The 14,848-nt window shown below is 38.3% G+C and overlaps 1 protein-coding gene across 2 annotated transcripts in view; it reads left to right on the top strand.

The window, feature by feature from the left end:
• Positions 1 to 9,409, top strand: part of LOC144073585 (nuclear factor of activated T-cells, cytoplasmic 1-like) — a 57,085-nt gene extending 47,676 nt beyond the window's left edge. For both annotated transcript variants that reach the window (XM_077599547.1, XM_077599546.1), the window contains one exon: positions 7,600 to 9,409. In XM_077599547.1, the coding sequence (XP_077455673.1) occupies positions 7,600 to 7,655 (56 nt within the window). In that variant the 3' untranslated portion in view covers positions 7,656 to 9,409. The remainder of the gene's footprint in view (positions 1 to 7,599) is intronic.
• The last annotated feature ends 5,439 nt before the right edge of the window (positions 9,410 to 14,848 follow it).

The following is a 14,848-nucleotide window of genomic DNA, read 5'->3' as shown; positions in this document are numbered from 1 at the left end:
AACACTTTTGTTACACATAGACACCCCCCCCCCTAAAAAAAAAAGATCCAGAAGGGAGTCAGTCGAAGCCATCTGTCTATGATGGATAGTGAACAATAAAGCGTGCACTGAGGTTAACCTTGCTGGACAGAGAGAATCCTGTTTCTCTGTGTATAAATAAAATAAAACAATTTCAAAATCCCACCTTACAACTAACTTGCAACAGGTGATTTAAAGAAGCTTAAGCAAATACGCAAAAGCAATTATAAATCATTCTACCCTTCACTCAGCCAAGTTCCTATTTAGATGAGAGAAACTGGCCTAAGTATGATTGTTTCAGCATGCTCATATTCTGCCTCAGCCTCCACAGGAGCATGCGTTTCTTATTCAAAATCAGTTAATGTGAGTTTATAAGATGGTTGAGATATTTTATCATGCACATGTTGGTAATGAGCCATACAAAAACTTTTAATCTGTCTCCTCTCATTTGTCAAATCTATAGTTGCGTCCTTTCTTCACTGTACTTTGAATATAAAAAGTCAGAACAAATTCCAACAAATCCCAGGTTTCTGTGATATAAAACAAAATAAGACCCAGATGACCTGTATAACTAAAAAAAAAAGGTTTTATGTATGTACAGGCAAGCCCGGTGTATGAGTGGTTGGCGTGTTGGCCTCATAGTCCTGACATGGAAGGTTCAATCCCAAGGTCGGACCTTCCTGTTCTCCGAGTACTCCGGTTTCCTCCCACATCCCAAAAACATACATGGTAGGCTGGTTGGACACTCTAAAATGTCCCTAAATAGGATTGTGAGCATGAATGGCCCGGAGAAAACATGCAAACTCCACACAGGTGGACCGATCTGGATTTGAACCCAGGACCCCAAAACTGTGAGGCCGACGCGCTATCCACTCACCCATCAGGCTGCCATATATAAATAAAAATAAAGAAATAAATATATAAAAATATAACCAGTAAACTGAGATGAGCAAGGTCCTGATACTTTGAAGTGGTAAACTAGGTAAGTGCAAGGTAATTAAGTAAAACTATTACATTCAAACTCATTAAATGTTAGTCTGCACTGAAATGTCAGCATTTGAGCTTCTGGTGAATAACTCTAAATTAAGCTATAACGTTTTAGCAGACTTTTCTTAAAATTGGTTTCCTAACTAGCAGAATCTTGACGGTTTTATGGCTTGACAAAAGGCTGAGCCACTACTAAATCTGAGAGACCAGTTTGTGTTAACATAAACACTTCATCTTTATAAATAATGTATTTTTTATTTTTTATTTTTATGTTAAAGTGTCTTACGTTTCCATTCAACCATTACTTTTTGCCCAAAATAGCCTAAAATTGACTGCTCAATCATTTAATGCCTCGTAGAGTAGTGAGGGGATTATTGGAAAGCAGCAGCCATGATGTAAACACCTCTTCCTTATCCTCCCTGGGACTCCCCTCTCACGGGCACACCCGCAGTCTCCTGGGTCTTGAAGGAAATGAAAAGATGAAGAGGAGGAGGAAGTGATGCTATGAGACACAGAGGGAGGTGAGACAGGGAGGGGCACATTAGTTGAGTGCATGATTAAAGACAATGGTTACACACCACTGCAACCAAAACAAGCACAGCAGAGGTGGAAATTTCAATTTAGCTCTATAATCTAATTAGGAATATTGGTCAAATTGGATGGTTGCAGTATTTTCAAAATTTGAATTGAACACCTTTGCACATTTGCCTAAGTCTGCTTTAAATAGAGTCAGTCACCAATGAAACCACCACGCATGTTTTTGGAATGTTGAAGTAAACTGGAATATGCAGAAAAAAATCACTGCAAGCCCAATGAGAACTTAAAAGTCCGAAAAAGAAAATCTGAAATTGAAAAAAGAAGAAAACTAATAGCTCAGCTCTTTGCATATATTAGATTATTTTCTGTCTGTTGTTTTTTTTACACATCATTAGCCATAATACTTCTAATTGGTTAAACCTGTTCCACAATTAAGAATCAAAACTTCATCATCAGATTTGGCATGTACATGACAGTTGTGAAGTTAATTGTTTTGTATAGTGATGTGCTAATGTGAATAAATTAGGATTTATGAGTATTTTTCCTAATCTTTTGTGGCCTGGGCACACATTGGTCCTCAAACTGCTTCAGTTAATACACCATTTTAATGCCTCCATCCTCCAAATATAAGTGCTAAACTAAGTGTTTCCACATGGGAAGACTTGGGCATATCACTTGAACAATGTTTTGGAGATGAACTCCACTCTCTCTATATATCATCATATCATTAAACCCAACGGGATTACAATGACAGATTAGAAACTGTCGACCTGCAAACCTTAATTGATTTATGAAGTGCTTCATCATGGTGATGTATTCATGGAACACTTTGTCTCTTTCACATTAGTTGTTTTGAAATATGCATACTTAAAATTACATACCATTTGTTTGAGGTCATTTTAAAATGATATTTCATATTATTATTCTGGACTATTTTCATCCTCTCAACCAGACGTCTCCAAACCGGTCCTCGAGGGCCGCTGTGGGTGCAGGTTTTTGTTTCAACCGATCCAACACAAACAGGTTTACCAATGAGGTTTCTGCTGAAAAAAGAAGCACCTGAATGCAATCCACTGATTGCACTTTCTAGGATACCAGATTGGTGGAGAGGTTTCCTCTTTCAGGTTGGAACAAAAACCCACACCCACTGCAGCCCTTTCTGGAATAGATTGGGGACCACTGCTCTAAACCCTTAACCCCTTGTCGTGTTTCACCATATTGTTATCAGTACAGGATAAGTGACATTGTCAGTCTCTCCACCCAGCCATTTGAGTCGTGTGTGTCTGTGTAGGAGGGAGCAAATTGTCCATTAAGTGTTTCTGCTGAAGCCTAGAGAAGATTTGATATAGTGGGGAAACAAAAGCAATATGTAGCAGGAAATTCAATTGTCTCTCCGGCAAGTTGGATCTTTAGTTTGGCTTCCCTACCAAATCAATTCCAAATGAAGTTCATATGAGGTTTAACTTTGTCTTAACAGTCCCCTTTTGACTCTTGCGAGTAGTGTTCATACTGTATTATCCAGATTCTATGACACAAGCACACTTCCTTAGATGCGATAACTGAAGTACCACAAAAGAAGGAAGCTACCACCTTTCTCACAAGGCTGATTTCATAATGTGCAAGTGTTGGGAAAACATAGGAAACATCAGCCTTCACTACAGCATGAAAGTCAATGACCCCAACACAGCTGAAACGTTATTCCTGCAGTGAAAGTGAGCAAAGTTCAGCAAGATGCCCTGTTCTCCTCGGGTATCCTGAGACTAAATGTAAGAACAGAAGTCCCTGGCAGGAAACCTCTGTTACAGCCATTAGGTCAGAGGTGCTACTTTCTGAGATCATTTCAGAAGCCGACGGAAGGTAACGTCACTCTCAAACCAGCTCATTACCATTTACAACTGATTTAGCTGAAGATCATGTTTCATCTGTGGAATTCTCTGAGTTACTGTGGGACCTTAAGACCACATACTATCCACTGCGTTTTAAAAAAGCCCCAATGTTATTAAACAGTCATTACTAACAGTCTAGGCAAAGACCAGTCAGCTGGAGGCTGAATCCATGGCATAATGCAGAGTGGAAGTTCTGGAAAAATATATTTTACCAAGTACCAAGTCGCCAAAGCATTAGGGTTACATTTTTGTAAACAGTTTTGTTAATTATGGCTAAAGAGTGGATAAATATGCTGTTTTCTTAATTACTTGATCAAAGAAAATGGCTTAAGAAAATTGAAATTACCGTAAAACGAGAGAAACTAAGACGGGGTGCTTACTGCGCTGGGCTTTGCTTGGAGAAACCAAAAATTATGTACTCTTGTAGTCTTGACAAAAGAATGAGTGAGATACGCATTTCATTATCACATATTCACCTGGGTTGTGGCGTGAATTAATTTGCTTTAATGATACAGCTGGTGTCTCTGCCCTTGAGCGATCTTCTAATTAATTTTGCATGGGAATAAAAGGTCTGGAATAGTTTGCAGGAGTGTTGTTGTTCTTAAACCCAGAACTTGATAACATAAACTGCATTTAATATCTATAGTTCGGTTCAGTCTGCCGTCGCTGAGCCCTGCAGTACTTGAGACGTAATAGTCAAAAAAGCCACTTTGACATCATTCTAACATTAGCAATGACCAACAATTATGCTTTCTTTTTATAATAGATTCAATTTTGGATTGTTCTACAGAAGTGCAACACAATGATATAGGGTTTGCATTTAAGCATCTCAGTCAAGAGATTGATTGTAGGTTTGAATCTTGACTGCATGAATGGATGGGTGGAGTTACAGAAGGAGCAATTCAGTAAAACAATAACCAGCATGCAATGACGAGGATGCCAAATTTGAGGTATATGTCAGCGATTGATTGATTTATTTTTACAGCAAATAATGGTGCTTTTTAAAACAAGGTCAATTTACATTGGGTGAGACAAAAGATTAAAAGGTTTAAATATATCCTGTTGTGTTCCTCTGGGTAGAGCCACAAAATAATGTGGCAGAAGCATACCTGTCAACTTATACGGTTTCCTCGTATTTTATACGTTTTTTCATCATTTCACATTGTGTTTGCCGTATAACAACTTTTTGTACAGTCCGTTTTTTGTAAAATTGATCTCATTTTACCTAATCCGGATCGTCTCCTTTACTGGTAGAAGACAAAAACGTAATGATCGACTGCTAATATTGTCATGCTTCAAGCATGATATGCGCACGCGCATTCCCCTTCCACACAGTGCGTCAACAAGCAATGAAACCAGACAGTCAAGTCGTTAGAATCATACAGTGACATCTACAGAATCTTGAATTTATTGCATACAAAAGGCGCACTGACTGACTGGGCACTAGTACATCCACTTTGGGGAAAATGTTAGACTTTTAAGCACACCCTATGTGAGTAAATATGTGCCACATAGCAATTGTACGGTTTATTATGACTTAATAAGGGGAATTGCAATCGTTATTAAAAGGGAGTAATTGGTCGCGGTTGACAGGTATGCAATTGGCCTTAATTAGCATTAACAATGTCCAAGTCTTGTTGTCGGATTAGTGCTCTAACTCATTGACTAGATTACATTATCTTATTAGAACCTGAACAAACTCCCACTGACACGGCCTTGTGTCTTTTTATTTAATTTGTTTGTTTTTTTCAAGCTGATCTATTTTTGTTCAGCATGCCTTAAACTTTAATGTTGGTTTTATTACCACTTTTAAATTGCAAGGTGTTTTGAATATGTACCAGGCTCATTTACCTATTCAATACACAATACACTTATAGTACTATAGTGAATGTCTGTTAAATACATGCATATTTTTGTGTCTCTTTTAATGTCTGTTTAATATTTGTAACTCACGGTTGTGCACGGAATGCCAATATCTGTCGTGACAGGTCGGCCCAATGGTGCAAAAGCTCTGCTACTAATGAACAATGTCACAAAAGCTTGAGTCAGTCTAATGTGACATGTTGTTCTTTTTGCACCAGGGGATTAATGCAGTTCATTTTTCCACTGTTTTTGTTTATTCATGAGTGTATCCTCTCAGTTACGGCTTTCCATGATTAGACAGCACTCCTGAACTAAGTCGGAGAAAAAAAAACAACCAAACCAAATATGTTTACCCAGCTGTACACTGATATGACACGATTAATTAGTTCCAACATAAAATGAAAAATTGCCATAGTTTTAAAAAGGTCCACCTGTCTTTGCCTATTATGAAATAGAATGACATTTTGCAGCCAGATTCCACGTAGAACAAAATGTTCCCAAGCATGTCTGACTGCGTTCCTTAATGCTGCATATTTGAGGTTATCTAGTCACTTCAGAGGTGAGATTGATTCCCAAATTAAATGTTTTCACATGTCTGCCATGACACATACCTGACTTTGTCCTTTTGTTATCTTTAACTTCATGCCAAAAACTGGGATGGAGAGGGGCTTGATCTTTGTCACAATTTCTGAGAAGGCGCTGCCTCCTACACTGCATAAAAAGTACCACAGTAAACAGTTCAAAATAAGGTTTTTGGTGATTTCTTTAGGTATTACATTTGACCACATTCTGCGTATTTGTTTTGTATTCTTACACTTGCACATTTTGTGCCACGCAAACACCAGATTCACAGAATGGAACAATACCATTAGTGACAGTGGAAAGTATGCTAATGGAAGCAGAAAATGGAAGAAACCTTAGTTTAAAGTTCAAAAATAACATGAAATTTACCCTCAAACAACACACACACTCATTTTTTAATGCCAAACTCTTGGATTCCCCCTTCCTGCCTCAGAATTAACGGGAGCTGTTTCTCCGATTGGATGCAGAGATAAGGATCCATATAAAAGTGGGAAGGTTTAATTGTTTAACATGTGCGTACTTCCTTCATGCCCTGCAATGGGAGAGCTAATAATAACCCTGAGCGTGTAAATGACTGTTGAGCCAAATAGAGTTCAAAACAGCTTGCAGTGTTGGCACAGGTTGTGTTTTTCCAATGGGAGTTCCTCCTGATGCGGGAGGTGAGTCCCATATTGTGTGTTTGTGTGTGTGTGCGCTAGTGTTTTTCAAGGTGGAATCTTTGATGTTTCTATTTTTATGATTTATGATCAGTTCCAAAAACAATAGAAACTGTGTTGCAAATTTAAACAATACATTACAAAATATACCATAGACATTTATCACATACTAGACTCAAAATTATAGAATTCACCTCATTTATGGATTACGCACTCATGCCTCTTGAATTGTCCAGTGACTTTCTCATGTTGTTTCTTATTTAAATGACTCACCTGACTGAATTAGCGTGTCACCAAATAGTATCTTGTAATAACACACTGCCTTAAGGTGGGTGGATTTCCTGTCTTGACTCTTCGCTAGTAGACCCCGTCTGTCTCTGTCTACATCAGTAAACTTTATCGCAACCAGCTTTAAAAGCAGGGAGCTTCTTGTTTGTGTTGAGCTGCAGGGGCCCAAGGTCTTCGCCATCTTCTCGGTCACTTCCCTCTGTTTTGCCAAAGAATACAAAGCAGATAAAGGCAGCGGGCTGATCTGTGCCTGCTGACTGTGGGAAAGGCTCGGGCACAGGAAAGACATGAGGATGACATGTGTAAAGAGATGTGTGTAAGGGACCGATATGACTTTTAAAGTACAAGATTGTTTGGATGCCATGGTTGTGGTATTTCTGAACTCCACCAATTTCTTGTTTTTATGTGAGATGGTGTGAGATGTGTACAGCATCCTTACTGAGTCATGTCCTATAAGTTTGTCAGTGAAAAATCCAATGAAACAGGTTTGGGAAATGTTCCCATTATACTGAGTGAATAGTAATTGCTTGGTAGCTGGAAATATCTAGTTTATGTCATTACCAGGTATTAAAGATTTGTAATAGCTGATGGGGGAATAATAATTGTCTGAACTTAAAATCTCTTGTTAAAATAAACACAAACACGCTACCATTCAAATGTTTTGCCATAAAAAGTTACACTCTTTTTTTAAATCAATAATGTGACCTGTAAACTCTCAGTAAAATCACACGAACACCAGCGTTGGTGTAGAAAAATGACCCAGTGCTTTTTTGTTTCCACAGTTAACGAGATCATCAGGAATGACCTTTCCAGCATTTCCGTTCACACTCATGCATAGATCATTGATTACATGTTGTGCAGAAGGAGTAAACACTTACACAACTATCAACTAAAAACAATACGTACAAACGAGAGAAGATCCAGAAGATGAAGAGCCGCCATGACCAAGATACCCCATCAGTTCAACATTGCAATCTGTTCCCTCTGCTTCAATGACTCTCTGCAGATTCAATTTGATTGCCTGGCAATGTATGCATATCTTTTAGAATTATGTAAGTATATATGTAATATTATTTGTACAAATGGGAAGTGATATCAAGGTCAAGGCTTGCCTTAATTGACAAATGACAATCTTCATTTGGAGTGTGCTGTTAATGTTATGTATACGTGCATGGACAAGCTAATGGGACAAAATTATCTGTCATGTGTCATCACTTTGTTTCATTTATGCTGTCAGACCACGGAAAGGGAATCGGTGCCTTATTTGTAGAGATGAAAAGACAACCGTCGATGCAGAAATGCAAATGATGATGAATTATAACTCACAGTTCAACATTTTTCTATGACACTTTGTATCATTTTGATTTGTTTGTGGGGAAAACTGACAATAGTTACAAATGACGGAAGAAGTATGTGAACAAATAGATTTTTTTTTACAATTTTTTCTCATCGTTCATTTATACTGAATGTTAAGTACCATATTGTTTTGTATGAATACATTTGACAATATGCCTTATGCTTATTCTACGCATTTTGCTAAAAATCTTTCATATCGTCTAGCCCAATATAAATATATATATATATATCATTTGTTTTGTTATTTTTAAAAAATATTTCTATGCTTCCTTACAGTTTTCACCCAGTGCCTGCTGTGTCATGCCAGTCCATGACATAGTAATACCCGAACAATCATTTAACATTATACAACACAGGACCAATGTTTTTTTTCCTGACATGATCATAACAATCCACATTTCAATGGAATAGAAAGCTCTCAGAGTCTTTTTATGGGGCAGATTCAGTCTCATATTTGTTAAACAATGGTATGTTTACCTGCTCAATTTCAAGTAAAACCTTACATCATTTAGTCTTTTACTTCTTGCACTGCAGATTTGATGTATAAATGAGCAGAAGGTATGTTAGCATCTCACTTACTGATATTGGTTATTTAAATGACGACCGGACAGGACTGTTACACCCAACTGGCAATAATTGATCTGTGTAAACCAAAGGATTTTATCTTTGGTGATATTATTGTCCATGAGCTCCTCCTCCCCCCCAGACACCACCCGACTGTAATCATATTGTGATTCCGTCCAATACAACAAATATTATGCACTTTACCATAGAAATAATGGCAAGTAGTCGAAATCCAGACGGCCATACCAAATGTTTCTCTCTTTCCTGCTCTTATATTAACCTGTCTTTTCAATGTTACCTGTCTTTTGAAGCATGCACATTGGCCTATTTTTTGCATATTACTTAGCTGATAATTGATTTCAATGTAGCTGTTGCATACAATTCTTGGATCTGTAGTATGAAAGCATGACATAACTATATGAACAAGGTTTCTAATATGTGCCTTATTGTCCTTCCAGGATTCTAGGATTTTGTGTAGGCATAAGGTGAACAGTTTGTCTCATTAATATGATATATTTATGGACTACGAAATGTGTTTCAAGTGCATTCAGGTGTAATATAACTGATGTAGTGACCATGCATAATTTAAGTCCCCACTTCTTTTTGAGCTATTAGTATACATTTATTGAGTGTTTGTGTTTACGCTAAAGATGGAATAACTAAATGATTTATTTCTTTTTTATTATTGTGGTTATATTAAAATATTATTGGTTGTTATATGTTTTGTTTAAATAAAATATTACAATGATTAAGAATTGTATGACTTTTTTAAAAATCCTTTTATTTGACACATGTTCTGAGACCAAGGATTCCCAGACTCAGTATGGATTTTCCCTGCATACTTGTTTCCTGTAACATCCCCAAAAAGTGCATCCAAGATAGATTGGACAATACAAATTCCCTGTAAGTATGATCATGTACATTTGAGAAGATTTAATCGTGGTCATTTTACGCCCTGCACCTTGAGTTATTAAGATGAAAGAATTAATCAATGAAATAGTACTGATAAAAGTTCCGTGACTGTATTTAGTTTGGTCTTGGGTCACAAGTGGATGAACAAAGAGAGTAGTGCTACTTTTTGTCTGTTTTCATATTCGTTCCTACTATTCATTCATTCATTCATTTTCTGAACCACTGCTGGAGCCTATCCCAGCTTACTTCAGGCAAGAGGCGGGGGACACCCTGCATCGGTGGCCAGCCGACCGCAGGACACAAGGAGACGGATAACCATTCACACTCACACTCATACCTAGGGGCAATTTAAAGTGTCCAATCAACCTATCATGCATGTTTTTGGTATGTGACAGAAAACCAGAGTACCCAGAGAAGACCCACACAGGCCCAGGAGAACATGCAAACTCCACACAAGTGGACCGACCTGGATTCAAAATCAGGACTGTGAGGCCGACCACTCAGCCGCCAGGCCGCCTCGATCCTACTAGTGAAGCCTAAACCCTGATATTTGCTGATTCTTAATGATACCCGATAGAAGAGTCAGCATTAAAAGTGATGATTCTTGGCACAAATTATCTTTAAAAGTAATGAATAAAAACAAAATCTAGCCATTGTTATTGTTTCACAATATTATAAGAGAAACCTGTAAAGATACATTTTCTGTCAATGCCAAAACCTTTGATCTTAACTTTACGGTCATATCAAGCTATCAAACGCAACACGCAGCTTAACATCCAACTGCAAGTAGAGGCCTGTGTGTTTTCCGGGGAGAGTTGTTAGCAGTGAGACGTGTGAAACTGCTCCTCGCTGTGGGAGCTGTGCCATACTCTTGTGTACCACCTGACACTTCTCTAACCTTTTTCCATCTATCAAATTTATGAAGCACCTGTCCCTACAGTGACCGAGGGCAGGCCTAGGCGGTGTTCCCCTGTATGACAGTGAAAATCCCAAAATAGCCCAACAATATATGGTACATTGGCAGACACACCCCCTTTTTTCCTGGCACTCATTCTTTACCTTGGTCTTCTTCCACTGGCAGCGCAGTTCCCTGGAAGACAGTGAAGAAATGACTCAGCCAGGCCATGCTTTCCACTTATTTATGCATACTTTGACAATTTTCTCCTTGAACCCTGTTGGATTTGGTTTATTTTATTTTTCAAAGCTTTTCACTCCTAAAAGAAAAACACAAGGGTGATGTTTTTTTAGAAAAGAAAATTCCGTCCTGATCCATCTTTGGAATGAGATTCACCACATAATAGCAATCAAAATGACTTTGCACGATCAGATTCTTTTACCAAAGTTAACTACATAGAAATCTGCAGTATTTCTGAGAAATACACCACATCGTACATTTTCATATCAATCCCCACAACTCAGAAGATGATACCTGTTTTGTCTCCTGCTAACTTTCACTCCCAGAAAAAAAAGGTCTGGAGCCTATCCCAGCCAACTACGGACAGTAAGCGGGGAGACCATAAATTGGTTACCATCTAATCGCAAAATGAGAAAAACAATCATTCATGCTTATACAATTTAGAATAGCCAATTCGACTACTATGCATTTTTTTGGAACCAGATGCTGTAAGAAATACACTAAAATGTATAATAACTTCCTCACTGACAAATCAGACATTAAAGCATGTCTGTTATGATTTGTGACAAAACATATTACTGCTTATGATAAATTATTCCTTGTTACCCTGGTATCTGAAACCATATGGAAACAGCATCTGAATCTTTGTTATTTTGGATTTCTGGTCAATCACAAGAAGGCAATAGGCTGAAAAAGGGAAATTATCACCTGCAACCAATACGCTGATATCACACGCCCTCGCTTTCCATGACAACATGCCGGTACACACAAAAATAGAGGCTTGGGTGAAGGTTTCATTCAAACCAATGAAGAGAATACATTTTAACCTATCTCACGTCTTAAAACTATAATCAGTTGATTGCAGTCAGGTGCTGCTTATTTCAGAAGAAGACTCATTGGTTAATCAGTCCGTACTGGATCAGTTGGAACAAAAACCTGCTCCCACTGCAACCCTATGTGGAGTAGTTTGGACATCCATGATGTTGGAGTAGTATTCCTAAAAAGATGACCAAACCATCCGTTCTAGCTGTCTTAATTCAAGGTAATGTCCACACTGCTTTTCGAACACGTGTCTAATGATGGGCCTTATGAGAATATGCATATTGTAATTATTTGTTTATGCTGCCAGGATGCTTAACTGAAATTTGCCACTTGAATTCCTTCATTAAATTTCAATACCTCTTATCTTGGTCGGGGTTATGTTTGAATATGTCGCACTTGGTTTTATAAACATGTTGTGGAGAAAATGTGACTGGTGAGCAACAATGCTGACGGAGTGCTCGCCAATACAGTATATTGTTTTTCTTTTATCCACATTGGCATTTGTTTTTTAATGAAAAGTAAGTAGTAGTAAAAGACTCTTGGGCATGGGGGGTGTGAACCTGATTATCATGGGCCCAAGGAGCGATGGGGCTGGTGATAATCCTGATTTTTTTTTAAAGGTTTCTTTCTTTCTTTATTTCAGATAAACAAACAAAAACTACAAACTCTTTTCTGTACATTCTTGGTCACACCAAGCAATGACACTAGAGCCCATAACATTAAAACAAAACACAGGAAGTCTTTTGGTATCGGCCATTTATGGTTTTGCTGCATTTACAATATCGTATTAAGAGTGGTCATTTTTATTTTTTTCCTCAGATTATTCATTCATTATTTTCCATAACACTTATCATTACAAGGGTCGGATGGGGGGCTTATCCCAGCCAACTATGAGCAGTAGGCAAGGGACAACCTGAATCGCCAGTCAATCGCAGGGCAAAAGGAGACAAACAAACCTAAGGCCAATTTAGAGAGTCAACCAGCCTACCATGTTTGGAACGTGAGAGAAAACCAGAATACCTGGAGAAAATCCACGAGAAAATGCAAACTCCAAACTGAAAAGTCAGAACCCACTGGGGTTCTAAGATTATGTTAACCATAAATATATCCACAGTTTACATGTGTTTTTAGACACAATTTTTCCTAATTCCCCACAAAGAAGTGAATTGCATGTGTCTTTTCTGGTTCATTTTGTAGGCTATATTTCTTCACAGAGACTTCCCAAGCAATCAGTCATCCATTCCTTGCTGTAAATGTTTTAGCACAGATCCACAATGTTTACGTTGACGTACGTATATTGTAGCGCACATTAGAGATATGCTTAATGGGCGTCTGTAAAAGCTCTGGCTAGTCAAGCGTTGAGGCAGGTGCAGACTCTTACAGTAGAGTTCATGATAAACACGGTGAGGCTTTTAGACGCCTTCTCAAAGCTCAATCTTCATTTCCCCTGACACTGATTTCGCAATAAGGATCCGGAGAAAAGGGGAATGTCCATCTATTCATTTTAATGATCCTTCATTATTGACTGCTGGCAGGGAGGGGGCCGGTAAAGGTAATGATTCTTTGTGTTTGCTGGCCAATCACTCCTCTTAAAGGAATCAGACTCTAAATAAGGCCACTAATGGATGCCCTTTTTGACCTAAAACTGACCCTGCATACAATCCAGCACTTCCGCACATACTGGGGATTGCTTTGTCGCTCTTATTGTCTCAAGAGTTGGCTACAACTTCTCAAATAATAGATTATGGAACTGTGAATGAATGATCAGACGCACAAATCCAGTGTGGTTTTTAATTATTCGTTCTTAAGATGAAGCAAAGTGAAATCATGATTACAGAACGACTATTAGGCTTTTTTTTTTATTAGAAAAAGACAGTGCTTGACATTTGGGAAAATATGGCTATTGGCTTACTTTTACAGCTAGATGATAAAATGGATTGCACATGTCTGTACACTCATTTATTCAGCCACAGACCAAAGTCTGTTAGCTTAGTTTAGTAGAAAATCTTGAAACTGGGCCAGGCTGACTCCATCCCAAGGCTACAAAAGCTGACGTCCTACCTGCCTTGTCCACAAATATGCGAGGATCCACCACATGAATGCATGAAGCAAAGAGAGTTTGTGTACCTGACAAATTGTTGAGTCTACTCTCAGTTGTCTGCTCACTGACTGGTCAGGACATACAATATGATGAGGTGACACGAAAACTCTTCCATCATCAACTGTAAACAGCCTGCTGATCTTAAACTGTCTTACCTGGGAATTCTGCCAAATGGCTGCTTTCTCAGCCTATTTATCCACTGACTGTTTTCTTTCTCAATCATCGGGCCTGTATTTTTTAATCACTGTATGTGAGCTACGATTTTCCACAAATGCAGTGTAATAGTTTTACAAGGGTGCAGTTTAAATCTAAGTAAACACAAGGTATTTTATTAATATGACACATTTGCTTCACTGTGGTGTTATCAGTGAATAGCATTTGTGAACGACAAAGGTTGCACTGTTCTGTTTTATCACATTAATTATTATTATTGTTATTACTAACATTTAGATTCAAAATTATAAAGATATATACAGTCATACCTGGCCACCCGACGGTGCAGTGGTTCTTCCGCTTGACTTTGGTACGGGCAGCATGAGTTCGGTTCCCACTCGGTGGCAGTGTGATTGTGAGAGTGAGTGGTCGTCTGTCTCTCAGTGTGCCCTACAACTGACTGGCGACCAGTCTATGGTATAGTCTGCCTTTCGCCCGAAGAAAGCTGGGTTAGGCTCCAGCAAGCCCCCGCAACCCTTTCGAGGATGAGCCGTATGGAAGATGAATGAACAGTCATACCTCTACTTACGAATGCCTCTAGGTACGAAATTTTCAGGTTCCGATTTTTTTTATTTGCAAATGAGTGACTTGAGATACGAAAAAGATCCAAGTTACGAAATCCCCCAAAAAGTAAATGTTCCTTATCCGTTATTTTATTTTGAAAATATTGCCGCGGATGCATTGATTCTCACTTCAGAACATCGTTAACCTCTACTGGGCTCTCATTTCATCGCTCTCATTCTATCTCATATAATGACAATAGAAGCATTCAATTCAATTCAATTGGCTGTCTCACAACAACCACGATCCATGTTTCAAGATTCTCTCTTACATACCTGTCCACCTCAACTAAATGCTCCCCTTATTAATGATTGCAATTCCCCTTAAGCGATTCCAAAACGTACAAATGCAATCCGGCACATATTAT

Source organism: Stigmatopora argus, chromosome 4 (assembly GCF_051989625.1).
Source record: "Stigmatopora argus isolate UIUO_Sarg chromosome 4, RoL_Sarg_1.0, whole genome shotgun sequence".
NCBI classification, from domain to species: Eukaryota; Metazoa; Chordata; class Actinopteri; order Syngnathiformes; family Syngnathidae; genus Stigmatopora; species Stigmatopora argus.
This window is presented reverse-complemented; position numbering and strand designations above follow the sequence as displayed.